Source organism: Oncorhynchus masou, chromosome 11, assembly GCF_036934945.1.
Source record: "Oncorhynchus masou masou isolate Uvic2021 chromosome 11, UVic_Omas_1.1, whole genome shotgun sequence".
NCBI lineage: Eukaryota > Metazoa > Chordata > Actinopteri > Salmoniformes > Salmonidae > Oncorhynchus > Oncorhynchus masou.
The window spans coordinates 23,340,981-23,362,535 of NC_088222.1; the positions used below are offsets into that span (position 1 = coordinate 23,340,981).

At 42.7% G+C, this 21,555-nt stretch overlaps 1 protein-coding gene across 1 annotated transcript; it reads left to right on the top strand.

The window, feature by feature from the left end:
* Positions 1–2,860: 2,860 nt before the first annotated feature.
* Positions 2,861–14,182, top strand: LOC135548351 (glycerol-3-phosphate acyltransferase 4-like). The gene is made up of 13 exons (XM_064977863.1): positions 2,861–2,963; positions 3,800–4,273; positions 7,362–7,431; positions 7,542–7,836; positions 8,054–8,128; positions 8,237–8,326; positions 10,225–10,318; positions 10,583–10,698; positions 10,849–10,904; positions 11,065–11,150; positions 11,238–11,366; positions 11,554–11,633; positions 11,822–14,182. Exons 2-13 carry the CDS (start codon positions 4,109–4,111, stop codon positions 12,087–12,089), a joined length of 1,524 nt encoding a protein of 507 aa, XP_064833935.1. The 5' UTR covers positions 2,861–2,963; positions 3,800–4,108; the 3' UTR covers positions 12,090–14,182.
* Positions 14,183–21,555: the final 7,373 nt, after the last annotated feature.

The following is a 21,555-nucleotide window of genomic DNA, read 5'->3' on the forward strand; positions in this document are numbered from 1 at the left end:
AGGTTACCTTCTCTGTCTCTCATTCCTCAGCTGTTCTACATCTGCCCTAACTAGCTCTTTCACTCTTCACACCTGTTCTCTCTTCCCCCTCTGATTAGGTCTCTATTTCTTTCTCTGTTCCTGCTACTTTCAGTGTCTGATTCTTGTTTGTGTTTTTTGATGCCAGAAGCAAGCTGTCGTCTCGTTTGCTTCCACCTTGTCCTGTCCTGTCGGAGTCTGCCTGGCAGGTGCAACCTGCACTATACTAACGTTCTTTTTGTTCCGCTGACAACGTTGGAAGAGGATTATGCCATTCCTGTTTTTTCATTAAAGAACTCTGTTTTCTGTTAAAACCGCTTTTGGGTCTTCACTCAAGTTCATAACAAGATGAGTCTTCAGTAAAGACTTAAAGGTGAGACCTAGTTTGCGTGTCTCACATGGGCAGGCAGACCATTCCATAAAAATTGAGCTCTATAGGAGAAGGCCCTGCCTCCAGCTGTTTGCTTAGACATTCTAGGGACAATTAGGAGGCCTGCGTCTTGTGACCATAGCGTACGTGTATGTACGGCAGGACCAAATCAGAGAGATAGGTAGGAGCAAGCCCATGTAATGCTTTGTAGGTTAGCAGTAAAACCTTAAAATCAGCCCTTGCCTTGACAGGAAGCCAGTGTAGGGAAGCTAGCACTGGAGTAATATGATCAAATGTTTGGTTCTAGACAGGATTCTAGCAACCGTATTTAGCACTAACTGAAGTTTATTTTGTGCTTTATCCGGGTAGCCGGAAAGTAGAGCATTGCAGTAGTCTAAACTAGAAGTAACAAAAGCATGGATTAATTTTTCTGCATCATTTCTGGACAGAAAGTTTCTGATTTTTGCAATGTTACGTAGATGGAAAAAAGCTGTCCGTGAAACAGTCTTGATATGTTCGTCAAAAGAGAGATCAGGGTCCAGAGTAACGCCGAGGTCCTTCACAGTTTTATTTGAGACGACTGTACAACCATTAAGATTAATTGTCAGATTCAACAGAAGATCTCTTTGTTTCTTGGGACCTAGAACAAGCATCTCTGTTTTGTCCACTTCCTTATGTCTGAAACACAGGCTTCTAGCGAGGACAATTTTGGGGCTTCACCATGTTTCATCGAAATGTACAGCTGTGTGTCATCCGCATAGCAGTGAAAGTTAACATAATGTTTTCGAATGACATATATATATATATATATATATATATATATAGTGAAAACATATAGTGGTCCTAAAACGGAACTTTGAGGAACACCGAAATTTACAGTTGATTTGTCAGTGGAAAACCATTCACAGAGACAAACTGATATCTTTCCGACAGATAAGATCTAAACCAGGCCAGAACTTGTCCTTGTAGACCAATTTGGGTTTCCAATCTCTCCAAAAGAATGTGGTGATCAATGGTATCAAAGCAGCACTAAGGTCTAGGAGCATGAGGACAGATGCAGAGCCTCGGTCTGATGCCATTAAAAGGTCATTTACCACCTTCACAAGTGCAGTCTCAGAGCTATGATGGGATCTAAAACCAGACTGAAGCATTTCGTATACATTGTTTGTCTTCAGGAAGGCAGTGAGTTGCTTCGCAACAGCCTTTTGTAAAAGTTTTGAGAGGAATGGACGATTCGATATAGGCCGATAGTTTTTAAAATATTTTCTAGGTCAAGGTTTGGCTTTTTCAAGATAGGCTTTATTACTGCCATTTTTAGTGAGTTTGCTACACATCCGGTGGATAGAGAGCCGTTTATTATGTTCAACATAGGAGGGCCAAGTACAGGAAGCAGCTCTTTCAGTAGTTAGTTGGGATAGGGTCCAGTATGTAGCTTGAAGGTTTAGAGGCCATGATTATTTTCATAATTGTGTCAAGAGATATAGTACTAAATCACTTGAGTGTCTTTCTTGATCCTAGGTCCTGGCAGAGTTGTGCAGACTCAGGACAACTGAGCTTTGAAGGAATACGCAGATTTAAAGAGGAGTCCGTAATTTGCTTTCTAATAATCAGGATCTTTTCCTCAAAGAAGTTCATGAATTTATTACTGCTGAAGTGAAAGCCATCCTCACCTGGGGAATGCTGCTTTTTAGTTAGCTTAGCGACAGTATCGAAAATACATTTCCCTACTGTATTTATTTAGCTCCTTTGCACCATTATTTCTATCTCTACTTTGCACATTCTTCCACTGCAAATCAACCATTCCAGTGTTTTACTTGTATTTACTTCGCCACCATGGCCCTTTTTTGCCTTTACCTCCCTTATCTCACCTCACTTGCTCACATTGTATATAGACTTATTTTTGTACTGTATTATTGACTGTATGTTTGCTCTACTCTATGTGTAACTCTGTGTTGTTGTATGTGTCGAACTGCTTTGCTTTATCATGGCCAGGTCGCAATTGTAAATGAGAACTTGTTCTCAACTTGCCTACCTGGTTAAATAAAGGTGAAATATTTTTTTTTTTTTTTTGTCTAACACTAGTTAGGATTGGCTCGCAAAACTACCTAGAACTTCCCTTATACTGGAAGCACTAGAAATAAAATGGTATCCACGATGTTATTCTGTTGTAGATAGCGATACTAATAAAAATATATAATTTATCACAAATGCAAATCACCAACAATATATTTCCACAAATTAACCACAAAAAAATCGTGGACCCCTTGCAAATCCCTGGCCTATGCTACTAGTGACAGAGGGTATAATGTAACAAAAATATACGGAACCAGAGAGGATGGAATGAAGAGCAGGGCCACTCCTGGAACTTCTGCATTGAGCATAGACATTAAAACCAGATTGAGCCCCCCCCCTTTCCCCACTCGGGGCACTGCAGACCAGACTCAGGTTTAAAACAGAGAGGATTAGCTCGCAGTATGAGGTCGATGATTGCAGACAGGGAGGGAGTCCTGCTAATGATTGATGATGAGTTTCTCATATACGTTTTCCTTGATGGAGCCCGCCAAGTTAAAAAGAAGTGAGTAAACACACTCTGAAGAAGTAATTTGCATATTTTGTGAGTATAATCGCAATAGGGTTTGGACATCATTACTGTTTGCTAAACGACACATTTTGCAATTATTTATTATTATTATTATAGCACGCTCGTCTGAGGTTGCGTTCATAAATTGCCTCCTGTGTGCCAGTGTGTTCTCGGTCGTTCAGTGCGCTTCCCGAGCACACACACTAGACGCTCTGACAGAGGAGAATGGCTGAAAACCCTAACGTTAGCTACATACAGAGAAGGGCTTTCGAGAGCTAGTAAGCAGCTTAGTTAGCTGACTTGCTCGCTAGCTAGCTTCAAGATTGTTATGTTAGCTAGCTAGCTAGATATTTTTAGATATCTTTCGCTATCTAAATGTTAACAAGCAAATCTGCCTTGAAACAATAGATTTTCTGAGTTCGAACTAGTTCTGTGTGTTCTGCATCTATTGTCCAAATGGGAAAGATCAGTGATGGTTGCTAGGTAACACTACTTAGCTAGCAATTTAGTAAGCTGCTAACCAGCTGTTGCTGTGTTGTTTATAACAGCACCATATGGGACCTCTACTAGTTATGTACTGTATCTACTGACGTTTAATAACTCTGCGTAAGAGCATCATAACACTGAGCTAGCTAACTGTTCAGTTAACATGGCAATTGAACATCAGTTGTGTCCCACATCTAACTATTTAACCAGCCTTCACTATACAGGATAGTTACACCAATATCTGCATTTTTCCAGGGCAGTCTCATTCCTTTTGCAAAGGAACCATAAAAAAACAACCTATACAAACAGACTGGTGGTTTACCATTTTCCTTTTTCTTTTGAAGGATGGATCAAGTTGAGGACTGAAGTTTTGGATGCTCTGACATGACTGGATCCTTTATTATAGTCTTCATGATGAGATCAGTCTGCTCTCCTAGACATTGACTTGAGCTTCCCCAGGCCCAATGTGCCCATGAAGCCCTTGTTTCAGTGCAGGCTTCAGAAGCTGAGGCTATAAAAGGACGAGAGGACTAATCTGCAGCCTTAGTCTTGGTCCTGGACTTCTCTTCAGTCCTTTATCAGTCCTCCCTGTTCCCTGCCATATCCCCTCACCACTCCACTGCACCACAGCCCCGGCTTCACCTGTGGCCAACATGGGCTGGTTCCTCCTCCCATTTGATAACTTGCTGTGTATAGTCCTTGGCATATCCTTCACTCTGGGATTCAGCTCGCTGCTAGTCATAGTCGTGCCAGCCGTCCTTGGAGTGTCCATTGGGATCCGCAGACTGTACATGAAGAGTCTTCTCAAGGTCTTTGAGGTGAGTTCGCTTCACACTGTCACAATGGGTCCGATTCCGACTCTACTTAAGTGTGCGTAAATGGAACGTTTTAAAAAATTCCCTTTTTTATGCACTTTTCTCTATATGCGTATTCTGACCTTGAACTTACACACCTTTTCTCATGCTTAAGATCTAGCGAAACTACCATGTCCAAGTGGAAAAAGCATCTTTATTTTTTTCTGATAGAAATACCACCATTCTCCATGCACTGTAATTTACAACTTGATAAGAGCTAGTTAAATGAGTAATCAGTTTGGATAAGGGAATTATAAATAAAAATAACACTTGTTTTAGGTCTATTTGACCTTATAATCACTGGAGACATGTGAAACCAGTCATATGGAAGCAAACTGAAGCATAGCAACAGATCAACTTCCCCACAGTAAAGTAAATGAAATGCTGTGACATTATGCAGAATTTAAATTGTACAGCCTTTTAACTTGCAGGGATGGTCACTCAAATGTCTTAGTTACAGGCTACCCCCGACTTTCTCTTTTTCCTATTTCTATCACGTTAAATATTAGCCACTATCAGTATCGACCGTCAGTAGGCCTAATAACCACACATATTCAACTGCCAATTTACTGTTAGTTCCCTTAGTTGATATAGGTTACATTATCATTCTATTTAATTACATTGTTTCGTTTACCTTCGTTTGTTTCCTCTGTGAACTCCTGTAAGGTCCTGTTGTTATTGCAGGCTAATTAAATCGTAATGGAGTGGTGCGCAGACCAAGCCGTAACAGTCTGAACCCGACGCATGGCGCAACACTTGTAACCGTTTGATGACACAGCCATGTTTAGTGCAGGCAGTAGACAAGGGTAACAGGGTATACTGTTGTAGACTGTTCTCCCTATTATAATTATATCTACACTAATCTTCCAACATTACCATGGGTTGAAGAAATGAATGTGGAAATTTTCTGAATGAATCAAACCACCGTTTTCCTTCTTTTGTTTGTAAAGGCTCTCCAAACCTGTTTTTTTTTTAATGATTCATAAATACTTTCCTATACCTAAATAATCTACAAAATCTTTGTATTTTTAAATCTACCAATTGGTGCTGAAACGGAGACGAATATGCATTTATTTAGATGGATTTCTTTAATTGATCCCTAATATTCAGAACCCGTTCTGTCGATATATTATTGTGTGTATGTAGACAAAATTCTACTAAAAGGATGGCTTAAGATAAAAGTCCTGAAAACCCTATTGAATAAAAACTACACGAGAAAATCTGTTTGCCAGCAAATGGGAGGGTTTTCAATAGTTTATGAAATTTATTCAGAGCGCGCAAGAGTGTTACGCGACTGAATAAGGTAAGTCTGAATACCAACTACTGAGAAGTGCGTAGAAAAGGCGTCAATTCCTAACTCAGAATTGGGCCCTTAGTGAATGCCTGCTTCGAGATATTTTTGAAAAACTTTGATAGGCGACTTTCATACTCCAATACAAAGTAATTGTATTCCAGTTTTAATGTATGAACTTGAACTATGCCTATATTTTGAATTCGCTTAGCAGTAAGGGGCGTTCATCTAAGGCCAGGCTCAATTTAGAATAGCTGCCCTTATTACACCCCAGGTTGTGTCTGATCGGCTTTGTGGAGAGACTAGTCACTTCAGCTTGGCTCTGTTTTTTCCTAATGTGGTCAGTCAACTTCACTGACAATAAATGGCATTATAGACATTGTTCTGTGGAGCAATTCATATAATTTTATTTTTCATTAACTAAAGTGAGCACGAGAGACCACTACCCTCAGTGGATTTGTCAAATGTGTCCTCTGGTGGCAGTGTGTGTGTTTGGTTCTCTCCTACCACATGACATTTGACATCAACCTTTTGCATCTGTCAGGGGCATGTCACAGTGCCTTTGGCTGTAAGTGCTGAATTAGCCTAGCAGCATTGCACTTTCAAATTACTAGGGATTTCATATCAATATGATTATAATCTCCTACACATTCAAACACAGGATTGAGGTTCTTTTCAAGGAAATCATGAGTGAATTAGGCCTAGGTGTGGGGCAGCCACAGGAAATGTGGAGGAAATGGTTTAGGAAGGGATATACAGTAGTCTTCACTGGTCCACCCGAACCTGAATACCCGGCCCGGGACCCGAGCAGGTCCAAATTCTATGTAACTACAGCTGATAGACCCGAATAGACCTGACCACTTCTGGTTTGGGTCTGATTGTCCTCGGGTCAGTTCGGATCCTCCTTTTCTATGGGGTGGCAGGTAGCCTAGTGGTTAGAGTGTTGGGCCGAAAAGTTGCTCGATCACATCCCAGAGCTGACAAGATAAAAATCTGCCATTCTGTCCCTGAACAAGGCAGTTAACCCACTGTTTCTAGGCTGTCATTGTAAATAATAATTTGTTCTTAACTGACTTGCCTAGTTAAATGTCAAATATTTTTTTTAAATGATTGGGATGGTTTGAGTCCTTCCGGGTCCATACCTCCTAATATACAATAACATGGAGAGGTACACTGCTCTGTAATATGTGTTCTGTGGTTATGTGTATAACATGCAGTGACGTGGTCTTTGCAGGTGGCACTGTTTACATTATGGGAGCCACAAATAGTTGAGTTGGCCAACTTGAAGCATAGCTACTGTAATTATATTGATTGCTAATTGCTGACCGTTAAAAGACACAGTGAACATATTTTGCGGTCATGCAGTGCTGTGGGCTGTTTTCAGTCTGTCCCTCAGGGGAAACCACATGCCCCCCAAATACCCTGCCCTGTCTAAGATAGCTGTTGTGTTTCTATTCTCTGTGGATCTGCTTACTCAGCTCTTGACTCCTTGTCAGTTGTACCATGTGATGTAGTCTTGCTCGGCCAGGCTAACACAATCATTTAGGAGATACAGTCTGGTCCCCAAGACTATCTGTGATGCACCTTCAGGCTTATGAATGCAATATCTTGGCACAGAGAAATTATTGCTTCTCATCAAATGATAAGAATTATGAATATAAATGTCATAAGCTATAGAATATGGCTTATAAATTCCTTTGGGATAGAATTCATGGTTTAAAGTTAATGTACAACTAATGTATGATACCCCCCTCTTTTTAGTGGGCTACTGTGCGGATGGAGAGGGGCGCAAAGGAGAAGAATCAACATCTTTATAAACCCTATAGTAATGGTACGACCTTTTAATGTACATCTCTCACTAATGGGAATGGCAATGTCTCTGTTGTTGTGTTAACTCTGTCTCTCTTTCCATCCCTCTCCCTCACTCCCTCTTTGTCTCAGGTATCATAGCTAAAGAACTGTCCTCTCTGGAGCAGGAGATCCAGGAGCTCCGTGCCAGCAGCACCACTCTGAGCTCTGAGCCTGAGTTTGAGATGGCGGACATCATGTATTTCTGCCGGCGGGGGGTGGAGAGCATCGTGGATGACGAGGTGACCAAACGCTTTTCTGCTCAGGAGCTGGAGTCCTGGAACCTGCTGACCCGCAGCAACTTCAACGCCCGCCACATCAGCCTGCGACTCAGCGTGCTCTGGGGACTGGGTCTCTTCATCCGCTATGGCTTCCTGCTGCCACTCAGGTCAGAGGTCAAGAGTCAGGGTCAGCATCTAAAGCAGGAAACGTCTTTGCTAGTTATTGGCCGACAAGGAGCTGTTGTGGACATCAAGATGTCTACAAATGAGATTTGAGAATTGTGTTTATTTAGCATGAAAGACCATTTTTTTTGTGGGTTTTGCACATCACAACTTTTGTTGTAAACAAAATTGATATGTGGTGGACTGTTTTGTGTTCTACAGGGTTACTCTGGCAGCCTCTGGTATTGGTCTGCTTGTGGTCTTGACTACCATAGTGGGCTTCATACCAAGCGGCTGGTACGTTTCCACAAACACCCTCAGAATTACCACAAACTTACAGTACCTTATCTACAAGAAGATTATGTGTTGGTGAAAGCCTTATTGTCAGTGTGTTGATCTCCTCAGGTTAAGGACGTACCTCAGTGAGAAGATTCATCTGATGTCTTATCGCATCTGTGTCCGATCCCTCACTGCCATCATCACCTATCACAACAGGTACTGTAGACCAACCAAATGCTCACTGGCTAGTATTCACAACATCAGCTCAGACAACAGAGACACAAACCTACTGTATTTTGTCACAGCTTTCTGCCCATTTAGTGACTCACCACCCTATCTTGTACTGAGCTCAAAGCCAGTCTTACAGTGCCTTCATAAAGTATTCATACCCCTTGACTTATTCCATATTTTGTGTTACAGCCTGAATTCAAAATGGTTTAAATAGATTTTGTGAAAACATGTTTTTAGAAATGTTAGCAAATTTATTGAACATGAAATAAATAAATAATAATTGACATAAGTATTCACACCCCAGAGTCAATACTTTGGAGAAGCACCTTTGGTGGCGATTACAGCTTTGAGTTGTCTTGGGTATGTCTGTATCAGCTTTGAGTCGTCTTGGGTATGTCTGTATCAGCTTTGAGTCGTCTTGGGTATGTCTGTATCAGCTTTGAGTCGTCTTGGGTATGTCTGTATCAGCTTTGAGTTGTCTTGGGTATGTCTGTATCAGCTTTGAGTCGTCTTGGGTATGTCTGTATCAGCTTTGAGTCGTCTTGGTATGTCTGTATCTGCTTTGAGTCGTCTTGGGTATGTCTGTATCAGCTTTGAGTTGTCTTGGGTATGTCTGTATCAGCTTTGAGTTGTCTTGGGTATGTCTGTATCAGCTTTGCACATCTGTATTTGGGGATTTTCTCCCATTCTTCCTTGCAGATTTTCTCAAGCTCTGTTAAGTTCGATGGGGAGTGGCAGTGAACAGCAATCTTCAAATCTTTCCCAAGATTTTCTATGTTATTCAGGTCTGGGCTTTAGCTGGGTCACTCAAGGACTTTTATAATCTTGTTCTAAAGCCATCCCAGTGTTACCTTGGCTGTATGCTTGGGGTCATTGTCCTGTTAGACTGGGGTGAAGATTTACTTTCTAAGGTCTTTTTCACTCTGAAGCAGGTTGATTGCTAACATTAGCAACGACAGATTGTTCACTTCCCTGACCAAGGTCCTTCTTGCCCGGTTGCTCAGTTTGGTCGGACGGCCAGCTCTTGGCAGTCTGGGTAATTCCATATGTTTTTCAATTTCCCAATGACCACTGCTCTTGGAAACATTCAACATTCTAGAAATTGCTTTATACCCTTCCCCAGATATATGCCTCATCACAATTCTATCTCAGAGATCTACAGACATTTCCCAAGACTTCATGGTACAGTTTCTGCTCTGACATGCACTGTCAACTGTGGGACCTTTATATAGACAGGTGTGTTTCTTTCTAAATCATGTCCAAACAATTGAATTGGCCACAGGTGGACTCCAATGTTTTATATATATATTTTTTATTTAACATTTATTTAACTAGGCAAGTCAGTTAAGAACAAATTCTTATTTACAATGACGGCCTACCGGGGAACAGTGGGTTAACTGCCTTGTTCAGGGGCAGAACGACAGATTTTTACCTTGTTAGCTCGGGGATTCGATCTGGAAACCGTTTGGTTACTGGCCCAACGCTCTAACCACTAGGCTATCTGCTGCCCCAAATCAAGTTGTAGGGACATCTCAAGGATGATCAAAGGAAATTGTCTGCACCTGAGCTACATTTGGAGTGTCAAAGCAAAGGGTTGTGAAAATGAATTTCATTTTCAATAAACTAGCAAAAATGTCAGTTTTCATGTTTTCACTTTGTCATTATTGTATTGTGTGTAGATAGATGGGTGTGATTTAAAAAAAAAAGTAATCCAGTTGCAATTCAAGTTGTAATACAAAATTTGGAATAAGTCAAGGGGTATGAATACTTTCTTTAGGCACTGTATGTCAATTAGGGTGGCACACACTGGTTGTTGGTAGTTTTATGAGATAGGCGGTTTTGTTAATGTGTCTCATTCAGTCGTTTCTTTGCTCTGCCGACAGTGAGAACAAACCAAAGAATGGAGGCATCTGTGTGGCGAATCACACAACTCCCATTGACGTCATCATCCTGGCCAATGATGGCTGCTATTCTATGGTACTGTATGTAAATCCTAGTGTGTAACTGTAAGCATTGTCTGTTTGTTTAAAGCTGTGTGTGTGTGTGTGTGTGTGTGTGTGTGTGTGTGTGTGTGTGTGTGTGTGTGTGTGTGTGTGTGTGTGTGTGTGTGTGTGTGTGTGTGTGTGTGTGTGTGTGTGCTAGTACGGAATATGTGGGGTGCTTGGGAGACAGATGTATAACCCATTCTTTGCCAAGATGTTTAGTTCAAGATTCCCACTCAGTCATCACTTCCTCTCTCAGGTTGGCCAGATCCATGGTGGTTTGATCGGGGTAGTTCAGAGAGCCATGGTGAAATCCAGCCCCCACATCTGGTTTGAGAGATCTGAAGTCAAAGACCGTCACCTTGTGGCCGAAAGGTAATACTGCAGCTGCATGTTGTGGAAATCATACTTTCCTTCCATTTCTCAATGTCAGACTTGGCGAAGGCATTAAAAAGCAATATGGTAATTTTCCCTTCCCTAGTTATAAACATGTTATTTACACTGTTCTGTATTTTCATTTTCCAGGCTTAGCAATCATGTAGCAGACAAAACTAAACACCCCATCCTCATCTTCCCAGAGGGTTAGTATGAAAACGGACCCTTTTCTGATGGATCGAGTGCTGCTCAAATAGAAATGAGATATGGCAACAAATGAAGGCTGTAATGATGATGAAAATTCACCCTATGTCGGATCTGTGTGAGTGTGTAATGATGCGGCGTGACAATGTGTTTCTCACTCAGGCACATGCGTCAACAATACCTCAGTGATGATGTTCAAAAAGGGCAGCTTTGAGATAGGCTGTACTGTCTACCCTGTGGCCATTAAGGTAGTTTCTCCCTCTCTCTCTACTGCCGTTTTATCTATTATTCTCTCTCAACCACCTAACCCTCTCCCTTTGACCTCCCTGTGACAGTATGACCCTAGGTTTGGCGACGCGTTCTGGAACAGCAGTAAGTTTGGGATGGTCAACTACCTGCTGAGGATGATGAGCAGTTGGGCCATCGTCTGCAGTGTCTGGTACCTTCCACCTATGAGCAGAGAGGTGTGGCCTTTGTTTTGGTTTAGCCCAGCAACGTTGTTATTATTGATTTGTATAATGCAGTTATAAACAAGGGAATCCCCTAAGGTCTAGACCTAAATAATCCTGACAGTGATAAGTCAAAAACTCCATCCTGGTATGAAGACTCAATGTTAACTGTCTGACTGAGCCATCTCTGTTGTCTGCGTAGGAGGGAGAGGATGCGGTGCAGTTTGCCAACAGAGTAAAAGCAGCCATCGCCACGCAGGGAGGACTGGTGGACCTGCTGTGGTGAGTTTCAGTGAATACGCATCTCACACGCACACACATCCTGTCGAGCACGATTTTTTTTGCACACACATCCTGTCTAGCACGATTCCTAGCTGTGTGTTTATCATGGTGTGTACATTCTTGCAAGTGTACATGTGTTGAGGGTTGTACAAAATTGCTCTTCACTGTGTTTATCTATTTGCTCTAAGGGATGGAGGGCTGAAACGAGGGAAGGTGAAAAATACGTTCAAAGAGGAGCAGCAGAAGCTGTACAGCAAGGTGCTGGTTGGAGACCAGGAGGACCAAGGTGAAGACAGACCACAGGAAGATGAAGAAGAAGAAGAATTAGAAGAGGTGGACCAAAATGAAGACAGACCACTTGAAGATTACATACCCAGACCACTGGAAGACTGCTCTCTGAGACTACAAGAAGAAGAGGAGGAGAGAGGTTCAGAGACACCAATGAAGGACCAATGAGGGTGGGGGTTCCATTCCTACCAGGTTATTAAGTGTCAGCGGAGCCCCACTCACTGTCTTGGTGAGGCACTAGACCAGAGGATTTATTGGATTGGAAGCCTTAAAGTAATTTCAATAACAATGAACTACTCAGAGACCATTTCAATAGCAATTAACTACTCAGAGACCATGTAGTGCAACTGAAACAGTATCATTTTCTACAGGCTGTAAGCCACATACTTTTGAGTTTGTGCTGCATTATGCACAGTCATTTTATGAATGTTAACTGTTTTAATACTGTATTTAAATATTTTCTTTGTATTTATGCTATTTTGACCAGTATATTTGGGGAATTTTGGGTAGTGCAATTAGGTCCCCCAAAACTTGATTAAAACAATGTATCATAAAGAGGACATGTTAAACTTAATAAAATTAATTTCAGCCTGTTTTGGCCTTCCATGGTGACATCACCATACAGGTAAATGAATAGACCAATAAGAAAGAGGGTGCCAAATCTCTTGCCAACAGCACATTTTTACTTTTCCCCTCCCCACTCAGACTACTCCCAGACAATCCTAGCAAAAGTCTTGCTTGAGAAATTGCTCGTTGCTAAGAAGCTATTCCTGTTAGTTTTCAATTCAAATTTCAATTAAACTTTTTACCCAGAAATTATTTGATATTGAGATAAAATGGCTGCATTGGAACTTTTAAAGTAACAGGGTTGACTTAACAGGATTGAAGTTTTCATCTTAAATTAGCCATAACTTGTGTGCAATAGGGATGGGCAATTGAATGCTAGCTTCATCACAATTATTATTTTATTTTATTTTTACATTTCTACCCTCTCTATCTATGGGGAAACATTCAGTTATCCACCACACAACACTAGAAAATGACAAAAAAGCTTTTACATTATGATTTGATGTCATAGTTTCTTTAGAGAAAATATTTTATAAAAGGAATCATTTAAATTAGAGTTCCATTAATGTAACAGGGTGGCCCCTAAAATGAGGGACAAATGTAAGTTATTCACTTATCGCGTGAAGTAAATAATAATCTTCAGAAATGACTTTGTCAAAGCAATAAAATAACTAGGGCTTTACAATGATGGAGAAATGTCTGGAAGTCTGGAAAACACGAGGGACATGTCAAAATGCAGATTTTTGGCACTTTAGCAAGTCTTTAGTCAAATAAAAATCTGTTAACGTTAAATGGCACTTTAATATAACAGGCTTTTCAGTATTGGTGCACAATTACAACTTCAAATATCAAAAGGAGGCAAAAGGCACTCTATTCGTGGAACGATCCATTTATGCATATTGTGAAAACAGGAGGAAAGGTTACAAAGCCACAGCAGACCAAATATGCAGATAATGGGTCAATATGTGTCACAGTCCTAGACAGGAAGACTGTTACCATGTTATCTAAATAAGCTTTGTTGTACAATTAATGGTAAAATGTATTGCATTTCTAAAAGTTAACAATATTGTCATGAATTCAGTGTGTGTGAAATTAGGCTAAATATAAGCCCCACTAATAATTGGATCAAAATACACTGAACAAAAATATAAATGCAACACTTAAAGTGTTGGTCCTATGTTTCAATAGCTTGAATTCTATCTAAAAACACCAGATTTACCCCTGGTGGGAAATCAATGTGTATTTTTCACCATGTAAGGTACAATTCATCATTAGAAAACAGCCTTCTTGGTCAATGTAAGGGAACATTTTGTATTCTTATTTATCAGGATGCCTATACCTCTGCTGTTACTGCAGTATGTGGCAGCATATGCCTCTCCAACCCAGCTCCTCTTTAAATGTTAAATTTTTCCTTTTTTAAATGTAACTCTTGCAAGAAAACCACATCTGCTGAAAATCTTTTTGAGAACCATATGCTTTTTTCCCCACAGTGGAGCCTGTGCACATATAGAATCAACGTTAACCTTATCTGTTCTGTCTATCATGGAAGAACCAAGTAAAACATTTTTGCAGACTTGTACATTACATATACAGTGTGTGTGGGCATGTGGACTGAGCACTCATTTAACAAAAAACATGTTATGGAAATGTTTATCCTTCCTGGCGTTTCTTCAAGTTCTTCTTCAGATAGTGTTTCAGTTCGTCCTTTTTAACGGAACATGTTCAAAGTGGATGGCCCTTGATAATGTCTCTCACCTGAGCAGCCACCGTCCTTTACAGTCCATTATGTCTCTGTCCATTTTCCTACCAGTACACCAGCAGCATGAGAGAAGTTAGGACTGGATCTCTCTCCATGCTCACTCCACATGGACCCATGTCACATGAGAGAAAAGGTAGTTGATAGTGTCGACTGGATGCTGTGTACAGGTTGCTGGCTTGGACTCAGGTCTCATGGTAGAAGTGGTGAAGGACCATAATGAACGCCATTGTCGCCATTACTTCAGCCGATTAGACAGGGTGTTGAGGTTCACACTGTTTTTTGGCCGAATTATCCCTTCATGCATCTAGATACCATCTGTGGTCACCTTCACCATAACCATGAGAGAGGACAGACCAGAACAACTGTTTAGTTTAAGGCATTTCTGTTTCAGGAAATCCAGACTTCTAAGACAAATGTCAAAGAGAATAACAACACACAGTTGAAACCATTTCCCCACCCAATTGGCTTATACTCCCCTATCATCTTGGCGATCTCAATGAAGAGTTACAGGTCAGGGAGTCAGAGGGCTAATCCTTAGGGAGAAATCCCGACCATCCAGCAGACCCAATCTGGTGAGATTTGTTATTGAAGCAAGGCAAAAACAAATAAAAGAAAACAACAGCAATACACTTCTTCATATAAAACAAGATGTGGAGAAAACATCAATCTATTTGAAGTAACTGTCATCCCTATTAAGTGAGTGTTTTCCTTTACCTCAGACATTATTTAAAGATATTTCAAACATTTTGTGTATCAGGTTTACAATGGGTTTTTCAATACACTTCTTCTCAAGAGAATGTACTTGTGTGCAACCAAAACTCTGACAATAGAAACACTCATTTGTGTACAGCATCCTTTCTGACCTGTGAAAACCCCACTAAAATCAAATAAAAAGACCCCACATTTCTAAATCAAACAGAGTATTAACCACTAACAAATATAAATTAACAGGTGGGTTGTGTGTGAGTGCTGGCGTGACTGACAAAAATCGTAGGGTAAACACAAACAAAATGGCCTTAATTTGGGAGGCCCCTTAACTTCTCTAGGGTACGTGGGACGTTACCGTCCCACCTGACCAACATCCAGTGAAAGTGCAGGGCGCCAAATTCAAACAACAGAAATCTCATAATTAAAATTCCTCAAACATACAAGTATTATACACCATTTTAAAGATAAACTTATTGTTAATCCAGCCAGTGTCTGATTTCAAAAAGGATTTACGGCAAAAGCACACCATGCGATTATGTTAGGTCAGCGCCTAGCCACAGAAAACCATACAGCCATTTCCCAAAGAAGGAGAGATGTCACAAAAGACAGAAATAGCGTTATAATGAATCACTAACCTTTGATGATCTTCACCGGATGGCACTCCCAGGACTACATGTTAGACAATAAATGTGTGTTTTGTTCGATAAAGTTCATCTTTATGTCCAAAAACCTAATTTGAAATTGGCGCGTTATGTTCAGAAATGCATTGTCTCAAACAAACATCCTGTGAAAGTGCAGAGAGCCACATCAAAAATACTCATTATAAACATTGATCTAAGATACAAGTGTTATACATACAATTAAAGATAAACTTCTCCTTAATGTAACCGCTGTGTCAGATTTCAAATTGGCTTTACGGCAAAAGTACACCATGCGATTATGTTAGGTCAGCACCTAGCCACAGAAAACCATACAGCCATTTTCCAACCATACAGCCATTTTCTGTCACATTAGTCAGAAATAGCGTTAAAATGAATCACTTGCCTTTGATGATGTTCATCTGATAGCACTCCCAGGTCTCCATGTTAGACAATAAATGTTCGTTTTGTTCGATAAAGTTCATCTTTATGTCCAAATACCTCCTTTTTGTTTGCGCGTTTAGTCCAGTAATCCATATGCAGAAGGCGCGGGCACTAAGTCCAGACGAAAAGTCAAAAAAGTTCCATTATAGTTCGTAGAAACATGTCAAACGATGTATAGAATCAATCTTTAGTATGTTTTTATCATAAATCTTCAATAATATTCCAACCAGACAATTCCTTTGTCATTACAAATTAAAGCGAACGGAGCTCCCTCAACAAATCAAGGCTTTCAGCCAAACCCCTGGTAGAAACAGCTCTTATTCGCCCCTCTTTCACATAGAATAGAAACCTGAAACAACATTCTAAAGACTGTTGACATTTAGTGGAAGCCTTAGGAAGTGCAATCTGACCCCATTTACACTGTATATTGGATAGGCAATCACTTGAAAAACTACAAACCTCAGATTTCCCACTTCCTGGTTGGATTTTTCCCAGGTTTTTGCCTGCCATATGAGTTCTGTTATACTCACAGACATCATTTAAACAGTTTTAGAAACTGCAGAGTGTTTTCTATCCAAATATACTATAATATTCATATCCCAGCCTCTGGGCCTGAGTAGTAGGCATTTTACTCCGGGCACGCTTTTCATCCGGATGTAAAAATACTGTCCCTTACCCCAAAGAAGTTAACAGCTGGATCCGGGAACTTTTATCTCCTCTCCCAAGGCACCTGCCTCAAGAAGCATTTTAAAGGGAGAGATACAGAATCATTGATAAACAAGAAGAAAAAAAGACTTGGTAGCGGACATTCCATCATTCATAGAAAAAAGAAAAAACAAAATCGAGTTTACTGCATCTTGGGCAGGAAGTCTTAATAAACCCATCCGTATACAGAATTATACCTCAGACACATTTATACTTCAGACACATCAGATGATATGGTGTCCCATAAAGCTGAATTGGGCACCTTCTAAAGTAAACAACTATTTTGTATTCTTAATTTTTTGGCCTCACAAGTCTTTGACTGGCAGCTTCATTAAATAGTGCCCGCAAAACACCAGTCTCAACGTCAACAATGAAGCGGCGACATCGGGATGCTGGCCTTCTAGGCAGAGTTGCAAAGAAAAAGTCGTATCTCAGACAATAAAATGGAAAGATTAAGATGAGCGAAAGTAAACATACACTGGACAACTCTGCCTAGAAGGTCAGCATCCCGGAGTTGCCTCTTCAGTGTTGATGTTGAGACGAGTGTTTTGCAGATAGTATTTAATGAAGCTGCCAGTTGAGGACTTGGGAGGCATCTGTTTCTCAAACTAGATACATTAATGTACTTATCCTCTTGCTCAGTTGTGCACCGGGGCCTCCCACTCCTCTTTCTATTCTGGTTAGGGCCAGTTTGCGCTGTTCTGTGATGGGAGCAGTACACTGCGCTGTACGAGATCTTCAATTTCTTGGCAATTTCTCGCATGGAATAGCCTTCATTTCTCAGAACAAGAATAGACTGACGAGAAAGTTATGTTTCTGGCCATTTTGAGCCTGTCATCGAAGCCACAAATGCTGATGCTCCAGATACTCAACTTGTCTAAAGAAGGCCACTATTATTGCTTCTTGAATTAGCACAGCTGAAAACTGTTGTGCTAACACAATTGCTAAAGGGTTTTCTAATGATCAATTAGCCTTTTTAAATGATATACTTGGATTAGCTAACACTATGTGCCATTGGAACACGAGTGATTGTATGCCTATGTAGATATTCCATAAAAAAGCTGCCGTTTCCAGCTACAATAGTCATTTACAACATTAACTGTTATGTACTTGAGTGAAGACCCAAAAGCGGTTTTAACAGAAAACAGAGTTCTTTAATGAAAAACAGGAATGGCATAAATCCTCTTCCAACGTAGTCAATGGAACAAAAAGAACGTTAGTATAATGCAGGATGCACCTGCCAGGCAGACTCCGACAGGATAGGACAAGGTGGAAGCAAACGGGACGACAGCTTGCTTCTGGCATCAAAAACACAAACAAGAATCAGACACTGAAAGTAGCAGGAACAGAGAGAGAAATAGAGACCTAATCAGAGGGGGAAGAGAGAACAGGTGGGAAGGAGTGAATGAGCTAGTTATGGGAGATGTAGAACAGCTGAAGAATGAGAGACAGAGAAGGTAACCTAAAAAGACCAGCAGAGAGAAACAGAGTGAAGAGAAAGGACAGGAACAGACATAACAAGACATGACAGTACCCCCCCCCCACTCACCGAGCGCCTCCTGGCGCACTCGAGGAGGAAACCTGGCGGCAACGGAGGAAATCATCGATCAGCGAACGGTCCAGCACATCCCGAGAGGGAACCCAACTCCTCTCCTCAGGACCGTACCCCTCCCAATCCACTAGGTACTGATGACCACGACCCCGAGGGCGCATGTCCAAAATCTTACGAACCCTGTAGATGGGTGCGCCTCGACAAGGATGGGGGGAGGGACGAGCGGGGCGCGAAGAACGGGCTTAACACAGGAGACATGGAAGACCGGGTGAACGCGACGAAGATAGCGCGGGAGAAGAAGTCGCACTGCGACAGGATTAATGACCTGAGAAATACGGAACGGACCAATGAACCGCGGGGCCAACTTGCGAGAAGCTGTCTTAAGGGGAAGGTTCTGAGTGGAGAGCCATACTCTCTGACCGCAACAATATCTAGGACTCTTGGTCCTACGCTTATTAGCGGCCCTCACAGTCTGCGCCCTATTACGGCAAAGTGCCGACCTGACCCCCTTCCAGGTGCGCTCGCAACGCTGGACAAAAGCCTGAGCGGAGGGGACGCAGGACTCGGCGAGCTGAGATGAGAACAGCGGAGGCTGGTACCCGAGGCTACTCTGAAAAGGGGATAGACCGGTAGCAGACGAGGGAAGCGAGTTGTGGGCGTACTCTGCCCAGGGGAGCTGTTCTGACCAAGACGCAGGGTTACGAAAAGAAAGACTGCGTAAAATGCGACCAACAGTCTGATTGGCCCGTTCGGCTTGACCGTTAGACTGGGGATGAAAGCCGGACGAGAGACTGACGGAAGCCCCAATCAAACGGCAAAACTCCCTCCAAAATTGAGACGTGAACTGCGGGCCTTTGTCGGAAACGACGTCAGACGGAAGGCCATGAATTCGGAAAACATTCTCGATAATGATCTGAGCCGTCTCCTTAGCAGAAGGGAGCTTATCGAGAGGAATGAAATGAGCCGCCTTAGAGAATCTATCGACAACCGTAAGAATAACTGTCTTCCCCGCTGATGAAGGCAGTCCGGTGATAAAATCTAAAGCGATGTGAGACCACGGTCGAGAGGGAATGGGAAGCGGTCTGAGACGGCCGGCAGGAGGAGAGTTCCCAGATTTAGTCTGCGCGCAGACCGAACAAGCGGCGACAAAACGACGCGCGTCACGTTCCCGAGTGGGCCACCAGAAACGCTGGCGAATGGAAGCGAGCGTACCCCGAACGCCGGGGTGGCCGGCTAACTTGGCAGAGTGGGCCCACTGAAGAACGGCCGGACGAGTAGGAACGGGAACGAACAGAAGGTTCCTAGGACAAGCTCGCGGCGACGGAGTGTGAGCGAGTGCTTGCTTTACCTGCCTCTCAATTCCCCAGACAGTCAACCCGACAACACGCCCCTCAGGGAGAATCCCCTCGGGGTCGGTGGAGACCTCAGAAGAACTGAAGAGACGAGATAAAGCATCAGGTTTGGTGTTTTTTGAGCCCGGACGATAAGAAATAACAAACTCGAAACGAGCGAAAAACAGAGCCCAACGAGCCTGACGCGCATTAAGTCGTTTGGCTGAACGGATGTACTCAAGGTTCCTATGGTCAGTCCAAACGACAAAAGGAACGGTCGCCCCCTCCAACCACTGTCGCCATTCGCCTAGGGCTAAGCGGATGGCGAGCAGTTCGCGATTACCAACATCATAGTTACGTTCTGACGGCGATAAGCGATGAGAGAAAAACGCGCAAGGATGGACCTTGCCGTCAGAGAGAGAGCGCTGAGAAAGAATGGCTCCCACGCCCACCTCTGACGCGTCAACCTCAACAACAAACTGACTAGAGATGTCAGGTGTAACAAGAATAGGTGCGGATGTAAAACGATTCTTAAGAAGATCAAAAGCTCCCTGGGCGGAAACGGACCACTTAAAGCACGTCTTAACAGAGGTAAGGGCTGTGAGGGGAGCTGCCACCTGACCGAAATTACGGATGAAACGACGATAGAAATTAACGAAGCCCAGAAAGCGCTGCAGCTCGACGCGTGACTTAGGAACGGGCCAATCAATGACAGCCTGGACCTTAGCGGGATCCATCTTAATGCCCTCAGCGGAAATAACGGAACCGAGAAAAGGGACAGAGGCGGCATGAAAAGTGCACTTCTCAGCCTTCACATAAAGACAGTTCTCCAAAAGGCGCTGGAGGACGCGTCGCACGTGCTGAACATGAATCGAGAGAGACGGTGAAAAAATCAGGATATCGTCCATGTAAACGAAAACAAAAATGTTCAGCATGTCTCTCAGGACGTCGTTAACTAGTGCCTGAAAGACAGCTGGAGCGTTAACGAGGCCGAAAGGAAGAACCCGGTATTCAAAGTGCCCTAACGGAGTGTTAAACGCCGTCTTCCACTCGTCCCCCTCCCTGATGCGCACGAGATGGTAGGCGTTACGAAGGTCCAATTTGGTGAAAAACCTGGCTCCCTGCAGGATCTCGAAGGCTGAAGACATAAGAGGAAGCGGATAACGATTCTTAACTGTTATGTCATTCAGCCCTCGATAATCCACGCATGGGCGCAGGGACCCGTCCTTCTTCTGAACAAAAAAACCCCGCTCCGGCGGGAGAGGAGGAGGAGACTATGGTACCGGCGTCGAGCGAAACCGACAAATAATCCTCGAGAGCCTTACGTTCGGGAGCCGACAGAGAGTATAATCTACCCCGGGGGGGAGTAGTTCCCGGAAGGAGATCAATACTACAGTCATACGACCGGTGTGGAGGGAGAGAAGTGGCCTTGGAACGACTGAACACCGTGCGCAGATCGTGATACTCCTCCGGCACCCCTGTCAAATCGCCAGGCTCCTCCTGTGAAGAAGAGACAGAGGAAACAGGAGGGATAGCAGACATTAAACAGGTCACATGACAAGAAACATTCCAGGATAGGATAGTATTACTAGACCAATTAATAGAAGGGTTATGGCGCACTAGCCAGGGATGACCCAAAACAACAGGTGTAAAAGGTGAACGAAAAATTAAAAAATAAATGGTTTCGCTATGATTACCAGAGACAGTGAGGGTTAAAGGCAGCGTCTCACGCTGAATCTTGGGGAGAGAACTACCATCTAAAGCGAACAAGGCCGTGGGCTCCCTAACTGTCTGAGAGGAATGTCATGTTCCCGAGCCCAGGTCTCGTCCATAAAACAGCCCTCCGCCCCAGAGTCTATCAAGGCACTGCAGGAAGCAGATGAACCGGGCCAGCGGAGATGGACCGGAAAGGTAGTGCGTGATCCAGAAG